This window comes from Dipteris shenzhenensis, chromosome 29 (genome assembly GCF_047967505.1).
Source record: "Dipteris shenzhenensis isolate YYH24624 ecotype China chromosome 29, Dip_SZ_1.0, whole genome shotgun sequence".
NCBI classification, from domain to species: Eukaryota; Viridiplantae; Streptophyta; class Polypodiopsida; order Gleicheniales; family Dipteridaceae; genus Dipteris; species Dipteris shenzhenensis.
Genome location: NC_141624.1, coordinates 32,208,552 through 32,234,189, shown reverse-complemented (window position 1 = coordinate 32,234,189; position 25,638 = coordinate 32,208,552). Strand labels below are relative to the sequence as shown.

The window sequence follows — 25,638 nt, the reverse complement described above, 5'->3', positions numbered from 1 at the left end:
AAGAAGTTTTGTTTTGCTAAACATTATCAGAGGTGAGTAGAATTGAGTATAAGCCACCAGAATCGAGCCATGTTGGAATTTACTAATATCCAGTCAGCTTGTTGGTGATGAGTAATCGACCAACCCAAAGGATAGCCCAAATGACAAACCATCTAATTGGGTGGGATAATTTCAACTGGTCAAAAAAGAGTATGCCACTCTTTTGAATGCAATGGCAATAACTTAGATTTTTGAAAATTTACATGAAGACCAACTGTCCTTACATGAAGACCAGCTGCCAATCCATAAAAGAAAAAGCCTGCATCAAAAAGAATAAATTCTGCTCCGTATTCTGAGTAAAAAAGGAATCATTTGCATAAGCTTAAGCAATCAAAGCATTGCTTCCTTGAATTTCCAAACTATGAAGCTTGTCAGATGCTATGAGATGACACACACTTATACACACATGTATAAGTACATACTTTTGTATTTTGGTGAAATCTTTGATTGATTCTATTATATGAGTAGCAACCTCAAAATAAGATGCTACAATTACATCAACTGAAAATTTCAGTATATGCCAAAAAGATCTCATGATCTATGCAGTGGGTCTGCAAGCAATCAAAGAAAGTAGGATCACCAAAGACTTTACAATTCCTATATGTCCATAAAGTCCTTAGTGCCCAATAGCGAACCCAAACGAAGAAAAGATGAAACTCCGGTCTGGATGGATGAGACTCAAATAGCCAGAAGAACTTCCCAAACGGGAACATATGGGAATCTCGCTCGTAGGTGCTGTCAAAGCAGATCAAAAAACTCACGAGAGCACAGACAATGCCAAAACAAGTGAGACACAGTCTCCGAAGAAGCAGAACATCTGTGGCAAAGTGCAGGAGCAATGTGTCGATGAGCTAAAAGCTGTCCAGATGGAAACACTCCCAAAAGAACTCGCCCATGTATAAGTACATACACACACACATATGTACACATACACACTTTTTTTTTTTTACACACTTTTGTTTTTTGGTACACACTTTTTTTTACATACACTCTTTTTTTTTTTTGGGTGAAAACTTTGAATGCTTTATATTACAAGGTAGCTATCCCCAAACTGGTAAGCTGAAAAAGTGCATCAAGAGAAAATCTCCGTATAGAACAAATATACATCATAGTCTATATAGTAAGTTTGCAGACAATCAAAGAGCGATTGCTACAAAGAACGACGAAAGAAAACAAAAGTAGAAAAAATAGGGTCACCAAAGACTCCGTGGTTTCTATCTTTCCAGAGAGTCCAAAGTACCCAGTAGCGAACCCAAGTAAAGAACAACTCAAACCCCAGCCATTGAGGATATATCCTAAAAAGCCAGAAAAGCTTTCCGAAACAAGCCTGAGGAAATCTCAGTCACAATCTCTGCCGAAGGATGCCCAAGAAGTCCCGTGTCTCGGGGCAGTGCCGAAAAATGTGAGACACAAACTCCCTCTTGGAGCCAAACACCTACAACAAATAGCCGAAGCAATACGTCTGCATGATAGAAGCTGTCCAGACGAAAAAAACCCCAACAGAACACGCCATAAAAAAACTTGTTGCCGAAGAGGGACCTTGCAGTGCCAAAGATGTTTCAATCTTTTTCTCCACCTTTTGATTGGACGATGCAGAGACCAAATCTGATTAGCCCTATCTGACGCCCAAGGTGGAGACAGTAGAACTTTATATAAAGATGAAACTCTAATATCAGACGGGTTCAAAGGACGAATGGACGAGTGTGCTGGAAGAAGAGTCCAATCTTGAAGCTTGTCTTGAAGTTCTAAAGGCGGTACTGCTAGTAATGGCTTACCATACAGGACGATAATGCATTCCCAGACCATGTTTTCCAGCAGCCAAAGGAAAGGATAGAAGAGTGCCATCATCATGAACGACACCTGCCACAGAGGAGATTCCTTTTGAATTAACAAAATTGCACGTTTGGTCTCCTATAAAGCCAACGCTGAAGAAAAAATCTGTGACCATACACACACATATATATGTATATGTATATGTATAGTCCTGCTTAAAGAAACAAGTGTGAGTGCTTGCTTTCAAATCCTTCGTTCGAAATCGAACACTTTCCTGCATTTGCTAGCTATGTTCGCTTCCCTCACCCTCCCTACTCCTCATATTGTCTTTCTCGATGGGGTTCTCTAACCTAACAATCGGCACCTCCTCATGTTGCTCTTCTTCCTGCGTGCACAATGCCTTTCATTCTACTGCCCATATCGCATCTTTCCCACCTGCCTATCTCACTCATCCTCTCGTCCTCAAGCCCATACGCCATTGACCCACTGCTTGCCATTTGTTTTTCTCTTCAGTGCCACCATATACTAGTAGCAGGCAGCAACAATTTCATGTTTAAACACCCTACTTCTTTCACTCTCTTTCAGACTCTCATAGACATCTCTATAGCATCCTTCTCTTTAGACTTGAAGGCCTCTTTCACACATTAATGGATGTATCTTAAGCTAAAGAAGATCGCAGATACTCAAGGTTCTTTCCTTCATAAGCTTATGGAAAACATTAGAACTGCCATCATACTCTGCTAAGTTTAAATCAATGTTTAATCTTGAAGATAATTCCTTGAAACATTCGCATCTCAAATGGGACATATTTATACATACAATAGAACCAGGGGCGTCTGCAAAAATCGTTGCAACTAGGCTTCAACATGCAAAACTCACATCTGAAACCTTTACAGAGCTTTGTAGGGCTTGGAAAGACTCACACCTGAAAGGAAGCATAGAGCGTGGGAAGAAAAGGGTGATCCAGCATAGCAAGGATTTCCCTTTCTGCACATGCCCGATGAACCTGACATAGAGTGAATCATGCCATTCAACTGCCTATCATCAGTGATTCAATATTTCCCTTAACTATGCAATGCACAAAACATATTCGTACAGATTGCAATGCCTTTTAAACTATCAATATGGTAGCAGTTCATGGTCATAAGACAGACTTACTTTGTTCCGGTTTAGCATTACTTTTTTGTCCATGGCCTTCATTGCAAAAAGTTCCCCTGAACTGCGCAGCTCAACCAGATGTACACTGTGGGAGTAGAAGACAGTTTACAAACCAAATTCCAAAGCTGTCAGAGATCAGACAACATTTAACCTAATAGAATTTCACTTTCAAATATTGAGTGCAAAAGAGGTTGAAGAAAAAAGACTCTCAGTTAGTTCTTGGTTTTGGTTTTGTAAAAATTATACAAGGGTTCACCAGGATATTTGAAGAGGAGAGAGCTCATTTCTATAGCACATATGCCATCACCTTTTATAATTGCTCACATATATGCACATACGACATTATGATTTCTTGATACTAAGCTAGAACACATCTACCATGCTCGATTGGCCCTCATCACTCAAAGGCCTATCATGACCATGTCAAGATTTTGAATTCCTGCTGCAACACTTACCTAATGGACGTTTAGTGAGATGTGGGAGTACCCCTATGCTATTCTGGACTGCTTGATGCTAACCCTAGGTGGGAGCAACAATATGAGGGGACAAGGAAGATAATTACGAGGAGACTTCTGAATAAACACTATTTAGGCTGGTATTCTGCAGAATTGGGCGAGCTTCTAATGCAGAAAATTAAAATGGTATATCATAAAGTTTCATTTTTTAACTTGAGGCACGTTATATTGCCAGAGTTCTACTTCATGTTAAGTCGAAACACATCAACTGATTAATAATCCAGTTCGAATTTCATAACAGAAATTTACCTTCCAGTATCCCCAAAACCAAGAGGTTTGATAGGCCGAAAATGCCTTAGCCCAATTTTTTCTCCTTTCTCACGAATCTAAATATCACCCAGGACATGAAAATCAGAATAGAGAAGCCTCAGAAATATGTAAGAAATTAAGGTGCTTTTGGATTCCTTTCTGCACCAAAAGGAAGAAAGCATATTAAAAGTCAAAGGTTCATATAGAATGCCTTTTGAATTGCCTTCCACTGGTCACTGTGTATCTTATGGGGCTTGGGTAGCACAATTTTTGAGTGGCTTGCCCAAAGGTCTTCAGGTGTCTGAAAAAAACCACCAGCGAAAGCATGTTGAATCTTTTTCTATGAGTAAGTCACCTTGCAACTCCCAGTATGAGATAAAACTATAAATCACGGCCTAAAATGCCAAATGTATCGATTGTAATGGTAGAAACCAGAGACCCTGAATTTGTATGATAAGAAAATGTAAAACATATCCATGCCGTGGATCCTGATTTGGTGAACCTAATCTGGTTCCAAGCCTCAACTCTAAAGACACCCAAAAAATGGTAGCACATCAAAACTTATCCAATTGTTATTCTAAGCCAGCCAAGTATTTCTCTTTTCATCAGGTGACATAATGCTTTACTAAGCAAAGTAATGCAGTTTCTCTGACCATTTCAGATTGCCCCCTTCAAACCAAAGGCTCAAAAAGGCTCTGCGTCTTCACAGATTATCCAAGTTACACAAGACACACAAGCAATGTGAATGCGCCCCCCCCCCCCCCCCCCCCTTCTTTCATTTTTTTTGTGTGTGTTGCAACGTAGAATGGCATAGAACATATGGTTAGAATCACACAGTGTAATTCAACGGTTTCTGATCACAAGAGTTGGCATAAGAATAGATGCAGCTGTCCATGTAGATCATTCCTAGAAGAAAGAGTTACCAAATTAGCATCTGGAAGCTCCCGCACAGCCTCGTCAACATTTACTGCTGTTGCACGAACCTGCAATGTGAAATGCACACCATCAGGCTCTTCCATGAGAATAAATATAAATTTATGTGCATTCCTACATTGTCTCGTTTGATCCCATATCAAAAAGCAAGTCCAAAGGGTTAAACAAACAAAGATGCAACATAGGAAACCACCTACAATTCTTGCACCCTCTTTTTCTGTTCTCTCTGAAAGCCTCTTCTGGATTGGTTCCAGTTGTTCGCTACCATCCAATTGTACTCCAATAAAATATTGCAGCTCTCCCTGAAAATTTATCACACGATTTGTATTATTACGATATTCCAATATTCAGAGTAATGTTTCTTAGGAAAATATGCCTGCTCATAAAATGAAGCAATAGTTTCTATTCTATTTGATAAAGTATTGTGAAGGTCTGCCACAGACCTCTTCCTTGAGGGTAGCCAGATTTCACTCCCTCAGATACACACACAGCATTCAACTACACAAAGGAGAACTCACACCACCCTTTGTGGGCTGGCCCAAGCTCAGACATGAGCTTGAAAGACTTTGATTTATTCAAACTGTGAATTTACTCCAAATTCAAAAGAAACCCTTTGTGACCTTGTAGCTACTACTTAACAGAAGCAAGAGAACTAAAAATGATACCAAAAAATTTTGATGCTATATTGTATGGTGGAGCAAGAGAAGAAGTTCAACCGTTGTCAACAAGAAACAACAAAGTCCACCCAATGGGTTCTAAATGGGATCGCTTTAGATACCTCAAAAAAGCCACTCTCTCTCTCTCTCTCTCTCTCTCTCTCTCTCTCCAAGACATAGGCATTATTGGGACCCAGAGCCAGTGATACGGAAGCTCAGGAAGAGGGTTGATGCACAGATTACACTTGGGGACATCCCTTCCATGCTCAAAGTGGGAGTGCAACCAACTGGGGTGATTGTCACCCTTGTTAGACGTAGAGTTGCGACCATTAGACAACGTAGGGTTGCATCCACAAGGAGCCAGCAGCACTCTGTTTCTAATTTCATGCTATCGTTCCCTCACTCTTGATGAGGGGAGGAACAAAGTAGCCTTGGAGCACACTTCACTTTGTATTATCAGGACACTCAATCTAATGATGATGTTGATGATAGTGATGCTGTAGATGACTACTATTTTGATATGACTATATAGGAAATAGTATTTCCTTTGCATGGGTGTGGATGCTCGATTAGTGGCTCCACCCTTTCACTTGGGTTGTATCAAGTTTCTCACAGTCTCACAAACCCATTAGTCTTTCAAAGACTTTAATAAACTCTCTCTCTCTCTCTCTCTCTCTCTCTCTCTCTCTCTCTCTCTCTCTCTCTGACTGACTTTCATCCACAGAATCTGGGACTTACCCCACCGAAGACTTCCGAGGTTGGCCCTAGAGTCATCTAGACGACTAGCAGAGAGCAGGACAGACACATGGTATGCACGCATATCCAATTGGTTTGCCAAGCATGGTTTCCAGATGGAGAGGCTTCCCCCATTTCAATACAGCATGGATGCGCCTCCTGATTCGATCCCACGAGATAAGATCAACCGTATCATACGGCTAGACCTCCTTCAGCTTCATACATCCCGGACTTGGGGAAAGGACCAGGAGCTCCCCACCAAGACCCAGTTTTATCGTGACCACTTCCTAAGAGTATCAAAGGAGGGATTCATCATCAGACCCAAGGATCTCGAGGACAAAGAAGTCTCCCATGCACTAAGGATTGCCATTGGTCAAATGCGGGTTTTGTCCCATCAGCTGACAGGGAGAGCAATAGGTATACCCGAAGAGCAATAGCTCTACACACTATGTTGGGACAGAGGAGCATTTTCTTTGTGTTTGCCTAGCCTACTACGAGATCAAAGGATGCTACCACTGTCTCTACCGGGAGCGGAGTGGCTGTGGCCCTTTATCACGATTGATCCATTTCCATGACTAGGGCTGTATCAGGCTTTATATGATGGAGATGCGTCGACACAAGGAGACACTTCAGGGACATATCAAAGAGCAACAGGGGATGGCCACACCACCGCAGGATATAGAGGATGACCGGGCACAGCGACTCGTCACAAACTTCTATACATTTGAGTCAGCCCCAGGACACAGTGGAGTGGAGTAGGCGCTAGTTGACATGAGAGCAATCTGGATGAGCAACCGGCACAGTACCACCAAGAGAGGAACGCAGAGACCACATGCGCAACAGAGAGTCCCAAGAGTACACTCTATTGAGGTCCGACCTATCACATCTTTCCTCAGGGGGGACTGACGGAGACGAGGGGTCACTCTGGAAATAGCCCAGAGAGTCTAGAGAGCAAGGAGACCACATCCACCACCGCAGCGTGAGACAGCTCGACAGACACAGGTACGAGACATCTTCGTAGCCCACCAGAGAGCCATCACTATACCAAGCTTCGATTTTTTATCCTGTTTCTGAGTCCAGCACCAAAACTGACTTGTTTTTCAATCTGTTCCGGATACTAGATAACTTGATTGATCGGGCCCACTGTGCAGTTGTAGTTGACTTTCTATGATTATGACTTTGTTAGCATAGACTAGTACTCAGCAAGGGTCCTAGTGTGCCCTTTGTTCAGCCCACTGAGGCTTGTATGAGTTCTCTTTTTGTGTACTTTGTCCCATAGGCCCACGAGGCCTCTCTCGTGGCCTCCCATGGAAGTTAATGTGTGTCTCTGTGTGGTGTGTGTGTGTGTGTGTGTGTGTGTGTGTGTGTGTGTGTGTGTGGTTCTCGGAAGCCATCTATCTCGGTCATGGACATTGGGTAGATCAGTTAGACAGGGCTGCCCCCTTAGTGCTCTTTTCTATGCCATTGCGACTCATCCCCTCCTGATGTATCTTGATCATCTTACAAGCACAGGACAGATGACTGGTCTTAAAATCCCTGGGGCTGCATCTTTTTTGGCACAGGCATATGCTAATGATTCCTTTTTTATGCCACAGAACTCTCCTCAGGAAGTCCGCATGCTTATGGCCACATTATCATTGTATGGATTAGCAGCGGGATTGCATATCAATTTTGACAAATCCAAATTACTTCCCCTGAAACAATGTGACTGGCATTCTATTCTCTGGCCTGGTCAGATAGTGCATTCCAAAGATGTTGTCAGGCATTTGGGATATCCTATAGGATGGCATATCACCACGAAGCAGCAGCTAAAATGGATCTTCCAAAGACTTCAACATAAATTGGAATATTACTTGGCCACTTCATGTCAGGCTCAGAATAGTCCAGTCTATTGTAATGTCTTATGTTCAGTTCTTCTTGCCTTTACTACATTGGTCCTCTAGAGATATCTCAGCTTTTATGTCTCAAGCTATGAAGCTGTTATGGAAGACAAAAACTGCTGTGAAAGCATTGAGACTACTGAAGATGGAAATGGTATGCTCCCCTAGGATGCATGGAGGACTTAATGTTCTAAATATCAGATATCATGTACTTGCAAGGAAGGCGACTATGCTCCATACCTTTTTCTGTCAAAAACAGCCATGGACTTGTATGATAGCATCCATGTGTGTCAACATGAGGACAAATGCTTATGGCCATTGGACTACTGATCATTGGGAGGTTGTCATTGGGAGATTTGTAGGGAAGATTCTTGGATGTCCTTTCTCTACTGCTCTGATACTGGACTGGAAACAAGTGCTTTCTAAAGTCAAATGGGCTCCTAATAATCATTCGGGGACAAACTCAATGAGGAAAGAAAGTATTCATTGGAGTGCCATCTTTGACACTCCACTTGCTTTACAGGAACCGGTTAGGGCATATAATCTCATGAAATTGGGAATCAGATACATCAATGACGTGGTAGATGATCATGGTCATGTCTTATCTTTTCCTCAGGCCACTGCCACTTATGCATTGGGAATGCATCACAGATTGATATGGAAGAAAATTGCTGATCTCTTGCACCCTTTTCTACCTATTCCCCCTGTGGCTGACACAGACAGGCTTATGGAATGGCACTTGTACCCCTCTACTACATGCTTTCGTCCTATTCCTCTGCCTGTTTTGACCTCCATCAAAGTCTACAAGCTTCTTCAACCTGCCCCTTGGATTCATCAATATGCTAATACTCTGTGGCATATCAGGCGGCCCCTTTCATGGTGGCGGAAAAATCTCCGACTAATATGGAGGTGCAAAATTCCTTTGAAACAAAGACTTTTTCTTTGGAGATGCATGACCGGCACACTGTCAGTGGGAATAACACTTGCCAAATGTCACATTGCTTCACCCACTTGCTTACGGTGTCATGCTCCTTTAGAGACTGTCCCTCATTTGCTTTGGCATTGCCAGTCTACTCGGAACCTCCTGGGGAAAATTTCAGATAATCTTCGCCTCCGTTTCCCGAGTCACATATTTGGGAAACACTTTTGGTTATTTGGCAGATTTAGGATGCCTTTATCTCAATACTCACTCTTTTTCTCATGGGTGAGATATTGGGCTCTTTGGAAAATCTTGGAAGAGCATAATCTGGCATACTTGGGCCGTCAGTTTCAAAAGTCATATGAATCTTTTAGAGCCTCATTGCGGCAATCTTTATATGATGCCTGCCATGAGGGTGATATACATGCATCTTGCATTGAGCTTTTCTTTTTATGCTTCTGATCTGTGGAATACTCTCCATCTTGGAGACTTTCCCTCTTGTAAAGTTATGACAATATAAATACACTGCACTGGATTTTACCAAAAAAAAAGTGTATGTGTGGGCTATACAACCGTCACAATGCTTTTACTCATTACTGGGCTCGACTTGACAGATGGTATTTGTTGCATGCTCAGCAGTATGCTAGTTTCACATGTGCACTATGGGTTGATCATTCCCTCTTGCTATCTGATCACTTTCCACTATGCTTGACATTATCTATAGCACGTTTGGCAGATGATATGCCTTTTTTTGGTCGTCGCCTACTCCATGTTGCTTATTTGCTTCATCAACAATTTCAGAACATGGTGAGAGTGGCTGTCCGCCCCCTCCTCTTACATGCTCAGGAGGACATGGATTTCGCTTGGATCAGTCTTGCCCATCGTTTGTAGGCTGTTATTCAAGATTATGGACGGAGTTACATGGGAGACCTCAAGCTCAAGCTGAAATGGGCTCAATCTCACAAGCAACAAATGGATGTAATCAGCTCTTATAGGCAGCTCACCTCCTCTGAACAAGATTCTTGTGCTTATGCGGTTCATATCATCCATCAAAATGATCTTCGCAAATTAAAGAAGTGGCAAATCCGAGCTCGCATGAAACCCCTTTTGGATAAGGGCTGCTCCTCCAAAGCCTTCTTTAAAAGCCTGCATGCGGATAGGCGAAAGGAGGATATTTGCAGGATCAGGCAAGATGATGGCACCTGGACCACCTCCAAATCAGAATTGGAATCGCAATGCTCTAGTCATTTCCAGCATCTCTTTTCTCCTCAGCCTGATCATTCAATGCAAGTGAATGCAGCTAGGTCTCAATTTCTTATGCATGTTCAGCCTATATTGTCTCCGGAACAGGCTCATACATTGGAGCAGCCCTTTATGCTTAATGAACTGGATGATGCTTTGAGTCACTTACGTAAAGGCAGATCTCCTGGTTGGGATGGATTGACTGTTGAATTTTTCCGTGCATTTTGGGGTGATCTCAAGAACACTCTGCTTCTTATGATCAATCATACTTGGGCAGAACAATCTCTTCCTCCTTCTTGGAAACATGGCCTTGTCAAATTGATCCCCAAAAAAAGGTTGTGTGAGACAATGGCTGATTGGCGGCCCATATCTCTAATGCCAGTCATTTACAAACTCATTGCCAAAATGATTATCCTCAGGGTTCGATTTATCTTGCAAGCAGGACTTCATCCCAGGTAGTATGGGTTTGTTCCCAGAAGACAGATTACTGACAATATCTCCAATGCTTTGCTTGCAATTGAGTATGCCAAATATTCTAAACAAGATGTTCTCATTCTGCAAGTGGACATTGCGAAAGCATTTGATACTGTCCATTGGGATTTTATTTCTCAGACTATGCATAAATTGGGATTTGGCCCTCGGCTGGTCCATATTATTTACTGGTTCTATTCTCATGCCACCGCGCAGTGTTTGCTTGGTGGTGGGTTGTCAAGAACATGGACTATGACCCGCTCAGTGAGACAGGGATGCCCTCTTAGTTCGCTACTGTATGCCATTGCTACTCATCTATTGTTGCATATGGACCATCTTACAGATACAGGGCAGCTTCATGGCTTGCAAATTCCAGGGGCACAGCCGTTTCTAGCGCAGGCATATGCTGATGATTCATATTTCATCAGCCCAGGAATTCTCAGAATGATCTCTCTCATTTGATGCATACTCTGAACGATTTTGGCATAGCTGCTGGACTGCATATTAACTTTCAGAAATCCAATCTTCTAGCATTGAAAGAAGCTGATTGGCATGCACTTCTCTGGCCACTCGCCAGGCCACATTATCTCTTCCCATACTATTGTGAGGCATTTAGGGTATCCCCTTGGCTGGAATATCACCCCTCAACAACAGCTCAAATGGGTACGTCAAAAGATAAACAAGAAGCTGGAATACTGGCATTTGTCCACTTGGCCTCTACATGTTCGACTTCGGATAGTACAGTCTATCATTATGGCATATGTGCAATTTTATCTGCCTCTTCTTCCCTGGTCTTTTAAGCATTTGGCTTCCTACATGTCCCAGGCTATGGAGATATTTTGGAAAAGCAATCTCACAAAAAGGCTTTGCGACTACTTCCCATGCAGTCTGTTTGTTCTCCTAAGACTCATGGGGGACTGAATATTCTCAATCTTCAGTTTCATATGTTGGCAAGAAAGAGCACTATGATTGCTGATTTTTTACAGCAAAAACAGCCATGGGCTATTATGCTAGCAGCTATGTGTGGAAACATGATGTCCCATGCATATGGGCATTGGATTACAGATCACTGGGAAGCAGTCATGACCACATTTCAGGGGAAAATTCCTGGTTGTCCCGTTTCTACTGCTTTTATTCATGATTGGAAGAGAATTCTCTCTTATGCTAAATGGTCAGGTGCTTCTTCCCATCATGGTAATTCTCTTCGCTTGGAAAGCATCCATTGGAGCAAGGTGTTTGAATCGCCTCTTGCTTTACAGGCTCCTATTAAAGCATATAATCTTATGAAATTGGGCATAAGATTTGTCGGAGATGTTGTGGATCAACATGGTTATGTGCTTTCATTTCCACAAGCTTGCAGGACATTCCTCTTGGGTCTGCATCATAGGCCCATTTGGAGAATACTTACAACTATGTTGCAGCCATTTGTTCCTGTTCCTCCACTGTTTGTACAGGACAGATAACTGGACTGGAATCTGACTTCCTTATCTCCCGCTACCTGTTCACTTTCAATGCATAATCTGGCCTCCTCGATGGTCTACAGATTTCTTCTTCCACCGCCATCGATTGATAAGCATGCCAACACTCTTTGGAATTTGGATAGGCCTTTATCTTGGTGGGAAAACTCAAGAAATTTTGGAAAGCTAAATTGCCATTGAAACAGAGGCTTTTCTTTTGGAGATGTATAGTGGGAGCTTTTTCCATTGGGGTGAAATTGGCAGCACGTCGCATTGCTTCCCCTTCCTGCCCCATTGCTCTCATCACCGTGAGACAGTTCCCCATTTGTTATGCCCGCACTCTCAGATATTGATCACTCATGTCTCTCATTTGCTGCGGCTTCGGTTTCCCTCTATCAAATTCGGGAAACTCTTCTGGATGTTTGGATGCTTCTCATCTCAGATGTCTCCATTCCTCCTTTTCTTTCACTGGGCTCATTTTTGGGTACTATGGACTATTTGGACACAGAGATTGCATTCTAGGATGGGACAACAGTTTCCTCACGCATATGCTTTCTTCATAATGTCCCTCAAGCGAGGGACTTCGATGCTACTAGCCTTGAAGTGTTTTCTGACTGTTTTTGAGTTCTTCCATTAGGCTCTTTGGGAGTCTAATGTCATGTACATTGATTTCATGTTAATAATATAGTTACTGGTTTCACCAAAAAAAAAAAGTGTGTGTAGTGTAGGTGTGTGTGTGTGAGAGAGAGAGAGAGAGGGGTGTGTGTGTGTGTGTGTGTGTGTGTGTGAGAGAGAGAGAGGTGTGTGTGCAGTGTGTGTGAGAGAGAGGAGCTATGGCGACGATACCAGCCCCTAGCCGGCCTTGTTGGTGATCCCAACCTGTCCCTACTATTGCCTACGGTCCGTTCATCCTCCTGCGCTTGCTCGCTGTTATCAGCCACCTTTCTAGAGCTCCATCTGGTCTCTTTTCCACTTCGTTTCAGCCTCCTGCAGCTTCCTGTTTGTGTGTGTGTGTTCCCTGCAGCTCTCCGTTTTTGTGTCTGTGAGCAAGACGATCTGCTCCACGTTTCCTTTAAACTGTGTGCAGCCTGTTCGCAGCCCTTACCTCAGCTCGTTGAAATTTTGTCACTATTTCGCCATCCTGTGTGCCCTCTCAAGCCAGCTTAAGCGCCTCGTTACTGGTTTCCTCTCAGATCTTGTCCACCTTTCCAGTGCGTTGGATTAGCTAGTTGTGTGTAAGGCAGTATTCCTGCAAGCTTTCTGCCGCAACAGGTTCCCGTGTCCTCTTGTGGGTAAGGCAGTATTCCAGCAAGCTTTCTGTCGCAACAGGTCTCGTGCCCTTCTATCCAAATCCTGTGCCTCGCTGATATAGCGTTGCCGCCTTTTTTTTTATTTGAATCTTCCTAATGAATCGACTAGCTTCAATGGCAAAAACAAATAAGTATTATGTCAAGAGAGCGCTCTCTCCAAAACCTAAAAGACAATCGAGGGAGACTCTGCCCCCATAGCTCCTTCATCTGAAAGATGCTTCCTATGTGTTTGACATGTTGAATGAGGAATTTCAACAAAGTAGAAGAGAATGGATGCTACCTGCTCCGGAACTCACTTACAAAATGAAGTTGCCTTCTCTTGTGCATCCTCTGAAGAAGCTCTCTCAAACTGCAGTCATCATCTTTTTCCCAGGCAAAATACCCTCGGCTAATGATGTGGGACAATGGGTGAATTCCCTCCTAGGTGGATGCTATGTGGAAGGAGTCTATTTTGCCTCCCGAGGACTTTATGAAGTTCATCTCTTGGATGCCTTGACAAAACAAAAGATGCTGGAAATGTCCCCTTTATTTTTTGGTCGTCAAATGGTGCACATCATGCCTTGGTCTCCTAATAAGGACTATCAGAATCTCATCAAGCATCATTGCCCTATATGGGTTGAAGTGGTTGTATTTCCAGATTACATGAGAACAGAGCTTCCTCGCTTAGCGATGACATTGGGACAAGTGATCTGTCCCCCTCGTCCCACAGGTAATAAAAATCATTTTTGCATCTTATGGGGTACTGATAGACCAACCCCTCCTTCTATTGCAGTTGAGATTGAGGGTGTTAATTTGGGAAAGAAATATTTCACTTTAAAGTGAGTGTCCCTCTATCCTTCATCCACCTCCTCCAGCTGCCATTCCTTCGCCATCTAATAAAGGAGGTCAGAAGACATATGTGGAAAAGACTGAGGCCAAAGGAGCAAAGCCTTCAGTTCATACAGGGAGCCAAGCAAATTCAGCTCAAAACAAGGATAAAGGAAAAAGCAAGCTAGTGGAAAATAATTCATCTTCTCACGAGGGTTGGCAGACTGCAAAGAAGACAGTGCCTCTCAAACAAAGACCTCTCCAATCTCGTAATTGGGATGCTTCTGCTCCTTCTCCTGGTCAACCATCTACCTCTTCGGATAGCCCCATCTCAAAGGCATGGATTAATGCAGTCAAGAAGGGTATTCCGCTTTGTGAAGAAGATGATCTAGTTAGGGAATTGGATTCTGAGGGTCAGCAAGACCCTGAGGCAATGGCACAGGCATGATGCCTCCCTTTCTTTTAGAGGACTACTCATTTCTTGTACATATGTTCATGCATGGCCAGCATGGGTTCTTTTTAGGATATGATACATTTTATGCAAGATCTGATCAATTCTCTGGGCTGTGCATTCTAGACAGACATGATTTGCAACAATGGGTAGCATATAATGATCTTTGTGGCCGATGGATGATTATCCAATGCATGATCAATGGAGAGATTTTTGAAATTGGTTCCTTGTGTGCCTCTCAAACTTCAGCTTCTAGAGCTCAAATGTGGGGACTCCATACAGCAATATCCTTGGTCCACAAATGCTATACTTTGTGGTGACTTCAATAATTCTCCTCACTGGCAGGACAATACCACACATAAATCCCATATGCTGCCCTATGAAATTCAGCAATGGGAACATATGATTTCATCATTTCATACCGCTGATTTATGGACAGCAACTCACCCTTCAGTTTTGGGATTTACATATCATCATATTGCTTTTACAGAATATTGGGCCAGGCTTGATAGATGGTATCTTATTCATGCTCAACAATATGATGATTATACATGTCAAATGTGAATTGACTATTCTCAACAACTATCTGATCACACTCCACTTTGGCTGAACTTTTCATTTGGCATGTCTCTGGATGACATGCAGCTCTCTTCAATCAGACACTTACAAGTCAATCAATTATATCTTTCTCATGAAAAATTCTAGCAGATGATTCGATTGGCTTGCAGGCCACTATTATCTCATGCTCAGGAGAATCTGGACTTTGCTTGGATCTCTTTTGAACATCGTATTCAAAATGTCATCAAGGAATATGGAAGATGGTACATGGCAGAATCCAGGCAGCATATCCAGTGGGCAAAATCATAGAAGCAGTCCTTGGTACATATTAGCCATCAAAGGTCCCTTTCTGCTTCTAAGCAGAGTTCATTGTCTTATGCTTCTTCCATAATTAATACTAATGATAAACCCAAGCTTTCCAAATGGCAAACAAGGGCTAGAGTTAAGCCTATGCTAGAGAAGGGATGTTCCTCAAAATCTTTCTTTCGGAATTTACATGCATATAGACAAAGTCAATCTATCATGAGAGTCAGAAAACCCGATGGTCTTTGGACCCAAACTTTATCTCAACTAGAAAAACAATGTCTGGATCATTTTCAGCTTCTTTTTTCCCAGCCATCTTCTTCTACTCCTCAGGTTGAATTGGCTCGGAGCAGATTTATTAAGCTTGTTTCTCCTATTGTTTCTTTGCAAAAAGCTTCAATGCTGGAAATGTCTTTTTCAGATATTGAATTGGATGAAGCCCTCAAACATTTGGGTAAACATAAATCCCCTAGCTGGGATGGTTTGACGGTTGAATTTTTTGTAGCCTTCTGGGCTGAATTGAAGGGTCCAATCTTGAAGCTCATTAATGTAGCCTGGCAGCATCAACATCTTCCTTCAGCTTGGAAGCATGGTCTGGTTAAGCTTGTGCCCAAAAAATCCCTATGTGAGACTATGGATGACTCGAGGCCCATCACTTTGATGCCTGTTATATATAAACTTATTGCTAAAATGTTGGTTCATCGGATAAAGGATATCCTTCATGATGGACTTCATCCCAGGCAATATGGTTTTGTTCCAAGAAGGAATATACATGATAATACCTCCAATACCCTCATCGCAATGGAATATTCAAAATATTCAGCTCAAGATGTTTTGGTCATGTAGGTGGATGTGACAAAGGCATTTGATACCATACAGTGGGATTATGTCTCTCAAATCATGTCTAAACTTGGTTTTGGGCCAAAGCTAGTTAATGTCATATATTGGCTTTACTCAGATTCCACTGCTCAATGCTTTATAGGGAATCATTTGTCTGAGTCTTGGACTCTGGAACGATCAGTTCGACAAGGATGCCCTCTCAATGCTTTGCTCTATGCTATTGCTTCACATCCTTTGCTTCTTTATATGGATCATCTGGTTGATACTCGACAGTTAGTGGGGCTTCAGATTCCTGGCTCACGGCCTTTCATTGCACAAGCTTATGCAAATGATTCATTCTTCGTGCCAAAGAATAGTCCTGTGGAGCTTCGCTTATTGATGGATACCCTTTCTGATTTTGGGTTGGCAGCTGGTCTAAAAATTCATTTTCAGAACTCAAAACTCTTGCCTCTCAAGCATTGCGACCGGCATGCTATCCTTTGGCCCGGCCACATTATTCATCCGGAAAACATAGTAAGACATTTGGGTTATCCAATTGGCTGGAAAATCAGAAATAAGCAACAACTGTCTTGGGTATTTAACAAAATTCAGGACAAATTAGAATATTGGAAGATCTCCACTTGGCCTTTGCATATTCGGCTGTCCAATCCATTGTTTTAGCTTATGTCCAGTTTTACCTTCCTTTATTACATTGGTCATCTCGAGATCTCTCTTCTTTTATGTCTCAAGCCGTGGAGATTTTTTGGAAAACTAAGCTTCATATAAAAGCTTTAAGGTTGCTCAAAATGGACCTGCTTTGCTCACCAAGAATGCATGGTGGTTTGAATATTATAAACATCAAATTTCATGTGTTGGCAAGAAAGATCACTATGCTCAAGACTTTTGCTCAGCAAGAGCAGCCTTGGTCTATCATGTTGGCATTTTTGTGTGGCCAAATGCGCACAAATGCTTATGGACATTGGCTAGTTGATCCATCGGAAGTAGTACTTGGCAGGTTTCAAGGTAAAATCCCTGGTTGTCCATTTTCTACTGCCTTGATTCAGGATTGGAAGAAAGTGCTCTCTCGCATCAAATGGTCTCCCCATCCTGCTTCTATAGCTTCCTCGCTTCAAATGGAAAGCCTTCATTGGAGTGCTGTTTTTTACTCTCCTCTTACTGTACAACAACCAATCAGAGCTTACAATCTCATGAAGTTGGGCATCCGGTTCATTGATGATGTGGTAGATACTCAGGGGCATATTCTCTCTTTTCGATGATGTGAAAATGCCATTGAAGCAGCGACTCTTTCTCTGGAGATGTATTGTTGGTATTTTTCCAATGGGAGTGAAATTGGCTCAAAGAAGGATTGCCTCTTCTCTTTGTCCAAGATGTCATCATACTCCTGAGAGTATTCAGCACTTATTGTGGTTTTGTTCATATTCCAGAGACCTTCTGGAAATGCCATTGATGTGAAAATGTCATTGAAGCAGCGACTCTTTCTCTAGAGATGTATTGTTGGTATTTTTCCAGTGGGAGTGAAATTGGCCCAAAGAAGGATTGCCTCTTCTCTTTGTCCAAGATGTCATCATACTCCTGAGAGTATTCAGCACTTATTGTGGTTTTGTTCATATTCCAGACCTGCTGGACAAGATCTTCTATTTTCTATCTCTCAGATTTCCTGCACACAGGTTCTCGAGGTTTTTCTGGATGTTTGGCAGATTATCAGCTCCTAGGTCACAGTATTCTCTTTTCTTCCATTGGACCAAATACTGGGCCTTATGGACCCTCTGGCTACAGCGAAATAATGCATATCTAAATTCACCCCTTTAGCACCCTTATGAGTTCTTCCTGCATGAGGAAGATTTGGATGTTTCTTGCATTCAGCTTTTCTTTTACTGTTTTTGATGGATAGGGCATTGGCTCTTTTCTCGAGCACTGCCCTGTTGTAAAATGGATGTTTCATAATATAATTTTCTTAGTTTCACAACAACAACAAAAAAAAGTGTGTGTGTAGTGTGTGAGAGAGAGAAGTGAGTGTGATGGCGAGTTGTGTGTGTGTGTGTGTGTGTGCGCGCGCAGTGTGGGTGCACGACGTGTGTGAGAGAGAGCTTGGAGCGCCTCGCCTTGATCCCCCTGCAGGCCCTTTCGTCCGTACGATCACCATCCCTGCGCAGATCTGCGTGCAGGCCCGTGCTGTCTCCCTGCTCTCCGTTTTTTCGTACAACGCAGTATAGCCTAGCCTTTTCCGTACAGATTTCGTCAGCTTCTCCGTACAGCCCAGTCTCCTCGTCAGCTTCCGTACAGCCCAGCCCTTCGTCAACTTCCGTACGCCCAGCCTCTTCCATACAAATTCCGTCAGTTCTCTTCGTCAGTTCCTTTCGTCAGTTTCTCCATACAGCCCAACCTCCGTACAAATTTCATTTGGTATTTCTGTGCAATCCATCATCGTCCGTACAGACTTCTCCGTACAACCCCGTTGGTGGTCCGTGCAGCACAACCTGCTGAGTTCCTTTCGTAAAGTTTACCTCGTACAATCCATACCGTACAGTTCTGGTCTTTTATCCGGTGCTCTTCTGCCCAGTTCTCTGTCTACTTCATCTTTCCCTCTATATCTCTCCGTACAGCTTTTTCTTGCTTTGCCATATCTCAATAATGGCTTCAAATTCCGATGTGTGTACATATGCTCGCAAAGAACGACCTGCAGATGCCAAGCGTCGTCCTTCACAGCCTGCATCACAAGATGATGAGCTTACCATGGAAGCTCAATATGTGTTTGATACACTTAAGGATGACTTTCAGCAATCACGACAGGAATGGGGCAAACCAGTTCCAGAGGTCACATACAAATTGAAATTGCCATCCCTCGTGAATCCTCTCAGGAAACTATCTCAAACCGCACTAATAATTTTCTTTCCAGGAAGAATCCCAACAGCCAGTGATGTTGCACAGTGGATCAAGTCCATTCTTGGAGGATGCTTTGTAGAGGGTGTCTATTTTGCATCTAGAGGCTTTTATGAGGTGCACTTATCAGATGCTTTGTGCAAGCAGAGGCTAATTGAGCTTTCTCCCCTCTTCTACGAGAAGCAGATGGTACATGCTATGCCTTGGTCCCGAAATAAGGATTACCAAAGTCTTATACGACATCATTGTCCTGTATGGGTTGAGGTTGTTAACTTCCCAGATTATATGCATGAAGAATTGCCTGGCCTGGCTGCAACTTTGGGACAGGTCATTTGTCCTCCACGCCCCATGGGAAACCGTAACAGGTTCTGCATCCTCTGGGACACTGACCCACCCCTCCTTCTATTGCAGTGGAAGTTGAGGGATTGCAATTGGGAAAAAAGTATTTTGAATTGAAATGGGGTGTGTTTGCAGAAGCTTGCTTTTCCTACCACAAGTTTGGGCATCTAGCCTCTGAATGCCCAATGGTTCTGCATCAACCCCCTCCTAATGCCTTGCCACCTCAGACACGGGAAAAGAATGAGAATTTGCAAGCTAAGGCAGCAAATAGAAATGGAGCAAAGAATGCCAAACTAATCAATCAGGTGCAATCATTTGCTGGAAAAGGAAAAGAAAAAGAAAAAGAGAAGATGAAGGAATCTGTGGGAACAGATCGGGATGGTTTTCAACAGCCCAAGAAGGTGGTTGTATTGAAGCAACGCCCCTTCCAATCTCGTCAATGGGATGCCTCTTCTCCCTCACCAGGACAGGCTTCCACTTCAGCTCCTGTCCTTCCAAATTGGGTAGGGGTTTTGAAGAAGGGCATCCCCATTTGTGATTCTGAAGAAGGGGAGAATGCAATATCTTTCATGGATCATGAAGGCATGCAGCCTATGCAAGCAGAGGCTTTGCCTCTCTGATATCTTGTTTTTTACATTTATACTTTCTGTATATATCCTTTTCATGTATCACACACTCAAGTGCTTTACATATAATGTACAGAGCCTCTACAATGTCTCAAAGTGGAGGCTTTTCTGGAATTATGTATATAAAATGCAGCCAGATATTGCTTGTTTGCAAGAGCATAATCAACACTCTAAGGCTGGTCATCATGATTACTTTGGTGGCTATGATATATATTATGCTGGTACCACTATCTACTCAGGTGTATGCATACTGGTTAGACATGAGCTGGAGCCTCAGCTAGCCTTCAATGACAGCAATGGTAGATGGATGGTCATACAATGCATTGTCAATGGTGATATTCTAGAGTTTGCATCAGTATATGCCTCCCAGACCTCAGCCATGAGGGCTTCCCTATGGGATTCTTTAAGCAAATATCCATGGAGATCTAATGCATTTATCTGTGGAGATTTTAATAATTCCCCTCTGCCGAGAGATAACACCACTTCAAGATCTCATATGCTATCATTGGAAAGGCAGACATGGGATAGTATGCTTCTTTCAGTGCAGGCTGAAGATTTATGGCTGCTTCTCCAAGGGTCAGTGCCTGCTTATACTTTTCATCATAATGCATTTACTACATACTGGGCAAGACTTGACAGATGGTATTTATTTTACCCACAACAATATGCAGATTTTATCCCTCATCTATTCATAGATTTCTCATTGGGCTTGTCAGATCATGCCCCATTATGGATATATCTGCAACTTGGTATGCCACTGGATGATTTGCCACCTCTTTCCAGGAGATTACTGCATGTTAATCAGGCTTATCTTCGACATCAATATTTCCAGCAAATGATCAAATCTGCAATTTATCCCTTGCCCTTGCATGCTCAGGAGGACATGGATTATGCTTGGCACAGTTTTGTCTCTCGTATACAAAATGTCATTAGAGAGTATGGAAACTGGTATATGACTAAATGGAGAAAAGAGGTTAAATGGGCAAAAAGGACAGCACAACAATTGACTGAATTTTCACATTTAAGGCCTCTCTCTGAATCAGAAAATGATTCCCTTTCACATGCTCGGATCAAACTAACTGATAATGATCAAAGGAAATTGAACAAATGGCATATTAGAGCAAGAATGAAGCCCCTCATGGATAAGGGCTGTTCATCAAAAGCCTTCTTCCAGGGCCTGCATGCTACTCGAAAGAAAAACTCATGTCTAAGGGTAAGGAAGCTAGATGGCTATTGGACGCACTCTTTCTCTGATCTCCAAGATGAATGCCACAATTATTTTCAGAAATTGTTCTCTGTTTCTGGTTCCCCATCAAATCAAATCACTGATGCGAGGACTGAATTCCTTCAATATGTTTCTGAGATAGTGGAAGTGGATGATGCACTTACATTGGAGAGACCTTTTACTGACACAGAACTTGATAATGCATTGTCCCACATCAGCAAATACAAGTCCCTGGTTGGGATGGCCTTACGGTCGAATTCTATATTTCTTTTTGGGATGATTTGAAAGAGGTCCTTTTGCAAATGATCAATGTTGCCTGGCAAGCAAATCACTTGCCGCACCTCTGGAAGCATGGCATAATCAAACTTGTGCCAAAAAAAAACCTGTGTGACCATATGTCAAATTGGAGGCCTATTACTTTGATGCCTGTAGTTTACAAACTCATTGCCAAAATGGTTGTGTATAGGCTCCACAGGATATTGAATGCGGGCCTTCATCCTCATCAATATGGGTTTGTGCCGCGAAGACAAATCCATGATGTTGGGGTAAAGGCACATTGCCACCCTTTTATTTAAGATATGACACCTATGACTGTCTTAAGACAGTCATAGGGTGAAAAACCTAATCCTAATAAAACCTATGAGTTTGTGGTGTGGCTCAACACTTCACACCCACATCTTTTGTGTCTCCCCTCTCTCTCACGCTCTCCCCGTTGTTCCACTCTCTCTCTCTTTCCCTCTCAACTGGTATCAGAGCCTTCACCTCTCCCTCTTCCTCTACCCCTCCCTCTCCCCTCGGGCCTCGTGCCCTCAGCAGCCTCAACAGCGAGCTCGGCATTGAGCAGGGCAGCGCGCAGGCAGCGTGCGGGCAGCAGCAGGCAAATGAGCAGGCAGCGCGCGCGGGCAGCAGGAGGTCATCACGCAGGCCACGCGCGCGATCAGCGCGCAGGGAACGCAGGGCAGCGCGGTGCGCTCGCATACGCAGCAGCAGCTAGCTGCTGCTAGCTGCGCACCGCACAATCTGTACGGTCACGTATGGCCGTCCGTACCGCCGTACAGGCACCGTACAGGCGGCCGTACTGTACGGACGCCGCCGTACGGACTGCGTCAGGGAGGTCGCTGCGTCAGGGAAGGTGCATTTCGAATTTCTTTTTTGTGATTTGTACCCTGCACAGGTACAGCAGGTACAGCAAGTACAGCAGGTACAGCAAGTACAACAGGTACAGCAGTTTTTTTTTTGGGGGAAGAAGAAAAAGAGAGAGCACTCTGCTCTACATTCCCGCTTGTTCAGTTCTCACAACTGTGTGTAGAAGGTACAGCAAGTACCCTCGTGTCCCTCGTGCTTGAGGTGACTAGTACCACAGTGTGTGGTGGTTGCACAGTTATCTTGTTTCGGGAAGGTCAAATGCCTTGATTTTGCAAAGGGCTTTTATGCTTTTGCTGAGTGCAAATCTCAGCTTTTGGGTGACAATTTCATAGGGCTTTTGCCTAGAAGTGTATGCAATGTATGCCTTGAGGCAGTGTGGAGCCAGGGAGCCCACATTGGTCTTGTTTCCGCAGTGTATTCAGTGACATTTCTTGCAGGTCACATTCTGTGTACGACACTTTGAAAATCTCAGTTGAGCCACGCTTGGCCAGGGCGCATCGAGTTTACTCGGTCCCTAACTGTCCATCGTTGACAGTGCTCAAAAGATTTTCTCTTCAGTGTTTGTACGTTGGGATCTGTGTTGTTACTGTGTACACAGGGCCGTGTATGCATCACATTGTCAGGTGAAAGTACCAGGAGAGCGCTGTATTTTGTATGCTACCTCAGTGTTGAGGTGTTTTTCACTTGGTACAGGTGTCAAAACAAGGGGCTTTTGCCCAGATTTTGCTTGTGAGCACTTGAGTTACTGTTTGAGACCTTCAGATGCCTTTTATCCCCTTGGCAGAAGGGTGATTGCTTGGAATTTGTCCCATTCTCTGTTGCAGGTTTGTGACAGGCTGAAGTGACTGGAGCCTCTTTTCAGTGAACAAAACAGTGTATGACAAGTGGTTTATGCATATAAAATCAGTGCAATACCTCATCTGAGGTGGGAGAAGTGTCCAGGACAGCAGTGTTTTGTGCTTCGTTAGCTGATGATGCACTGATAAAGCACTTGTGGAACAGCTGCAGCATTCTGAAATTACTGTTTTATGCCTATTTGAGCACGGTACAGTGTGTCAGAAGGTACAGTAACTGGAGGGAAATTCTTCTGTTTTGCTGCAGATTTTTTGACAGTAAAAACAGCACTATTGTGAGTGCTCCTGGCTCTTGATAGAGCAGGTTTTTTCTGAGAAATCAGAATTTTATTCAGTCATTTTTTGACTTACAGGGAGTCAGGTACTTTCCTTATCTGATATGGAATCAGGGGGAAGTGAATCATCAATTCTGAACATAAAGAAATTGGAAGGGGCACACAATTATGCATTATGGGTAGAACAGTGTTTGAATGTACTTCTGCTAAAGAAGATTTCTAAGCCCATAAGGGTGAAGGGTGTCAAGCCATCTGGGATGTCAGATGATGAGTGGGAGGAGCTAGATTTGTCCGCTAGGGCTGCTATCATGCTTACTCTCAGTGATTCTCTTGTGTTCAATGTTCAGGCTGAAAAGACCTCTTATGGCCTATGGCAGAGGCTAGCAGAGTTATATGCCCAAAAGAGTTCAGCCAGTAAGGTTTATTGGTTGAAGAAGCTGGTTGATCTTCGCATAAAGGAAGGTACAGCTATGACCTCACATTTGAGTGAGTTCAATGCCATCTTTACACAGCTGATTGCACAGGGGTTGAACCTTGATGAGGAGTTCAAGGCTACCTTCTTGTTGTGTACCCTCCCTGAGAGTTGGGACACTTTCAAGACCACCCTGTCTAATTCAAATGTCACTCTTATGTATGCTGATGTAGAGAGCTCTCTCCTTATGGAGGAGATGAGCAGGAAGAATAATGCGGGCAGCAAGTCTTCAAATGCTTTGCAGGTACAGGAAAGAGGCAGGACTCAGCAGAAGGGGAGATCTGCTAGCAAGTCCAAATCCCGCAGTCAGTCCCGTGGCAAAAAGGATATTGAATGCTTTTACTGTGGCAAGAAGGGACATGTGAAGTCTAAGTGCTTCAAGTTTATACGGGATCAGAAAGCCAAGAAGGCTGAGGCAAAGGATGCAGGCAGTGGAAGCAAAGGCAAAGGCAAGGCTAAGGCAGATGACTTGGATGCAGTGAATGTTGCAGCAGAGGACAGTGAAAGTGACAGACATGATGTTTTATGCTCTTGTGCTGTAATTGCACATACATTAGTTATTGATGGCCATGACATGCACACCTAGCTCTTGGATTCAGGTGCTTCTTTCATGTTACTCCTCATAGGGAGTGGTTTACTTCCTACACAGGTACTCATGGAGTTGTTCACCTTGGGAACAACTATGCATGTCAGATTGCAAGGATTGGCAGTATACAGATAGTATTCCCTGATGGACGCATATTTATGCTTGATGGTGTTCGCCATGTGCCGCAAATCAAGAAAAATCTGATTAGCACTAGCTTGTTGGATGACAGTGGTTACCACACCACATTTGGGGATTCCAAATGGATGATTACTGATGGCCAGGTTGTAGTGGCTGAGGGTTATAAGAGTGATACCTTGTACCCTCTTTATGTTTCCAGTGTAGGTAATCATGTGGTTGCCATAACCAAGCTGCCAAAGGTTTCATTGTGGCATAGCCGGTTGGGACACATGTCCGTTAAAGGAATGCAAGAACTGTCACGTTTGGGTTATCTGCCGTCTCTTTCATTTTCAGATTTACCTACTTGTGATCATTGCATATTTGGCAAGCATTCTACGACTCCTCATAAGAGGAGAACTCCCCAAAATAGAGCACCACTTGATCTAGTGCACACTGATTTGTGTGAGATGCCACAGCTATCACTGGGGGGTGCAAAGTATTTCATTACTTTTATTGATGATGCCACACGTAGAGTCTGGGTCTATTTCTTGAAGCATAAAAGCGATGCCTTAGATGCTTTCAAGAAGTTTGTCGCTCAGGTTGAGAATCGGACAGGTCGCAGGCTGAAATGCCTCAGATCCGATAATGGGGGTGAGTATGTGTCACATGCTTTTGTACAATTTTGCGAAGCTAAGGGCATTAAACAAGAACTCACAACCCCTCATAATGCATCTCAAAATGGTGTGAGTGAGCGGATGAATCGAACTATTCAGGAGAAGGTTCGATGTATGTTGTCTTATGCTGCATTGCCCCATGGCTTTT

The 25,638-nt window shown here is 43.3% G+C and overlaps 2 protein-coding genes across 3 annotated transcripts in view; one reads left to right on the top strand and one right to left on the bottom strand.

Annotated features, from left to right (window-relative positions):
- Positions 1–25,638, bottom strand: part of LOC147882717 (phototropin-2-like) — a 132,106-nt gene that overhangs the window by 43,537 nt on the left and 62,931 nt on the right. For both annotated transcript variants that reach the window (XM_087400258.1, XM_087400259.1), the window contains exons 9-14: positions 4,865–4,969; positions 4,658–4,717; positions 3,946–4,035; positions 3,735–3,811; positions 2,971–3,055; positions 2,738–2,818 (exon numbers count right to left, since the gene is read on the bottom strand). In XM_087400258.1, the coding sequence (XP_087256384.1) occupies positions 2,738–2,818; positions 2,971–3,055; positions 3,735–3,811; positions 3,946–4,035; positions 4,658–4,717; positions 4,865–4,969 (498 nt within the window). The remainder of the gene's footprint in view (positions 1–2,737; positions 2,819–2,970; positions 3,056–3,734; positions 3,812–3,945; positions 4,036–4,657; positions 4,718–4,864; positions 4,970–25,638) is intronic.
- On the top strand, positions 8,090–9,319 carry LOC147882718 (uncharacterized). Its single transcript, XM_087400370.1, has one exon. The coding sequence runs from the start codon at positions 8,090–8,092 to the stop codon at positions 9,317–9,319; it is 1,230 nt and encodes a 409-aa protein (XP_087256496.1).

What these genes read in the sequence shown, in the direction of transcription:
- LOC147882718 (XM_087400370.1), top strand. Translation starts at nt 8,090, where the DNA reads ATGGTATGCTCCCCTAGGATGCATGGAGGACTTAATGTTCTAAATATC.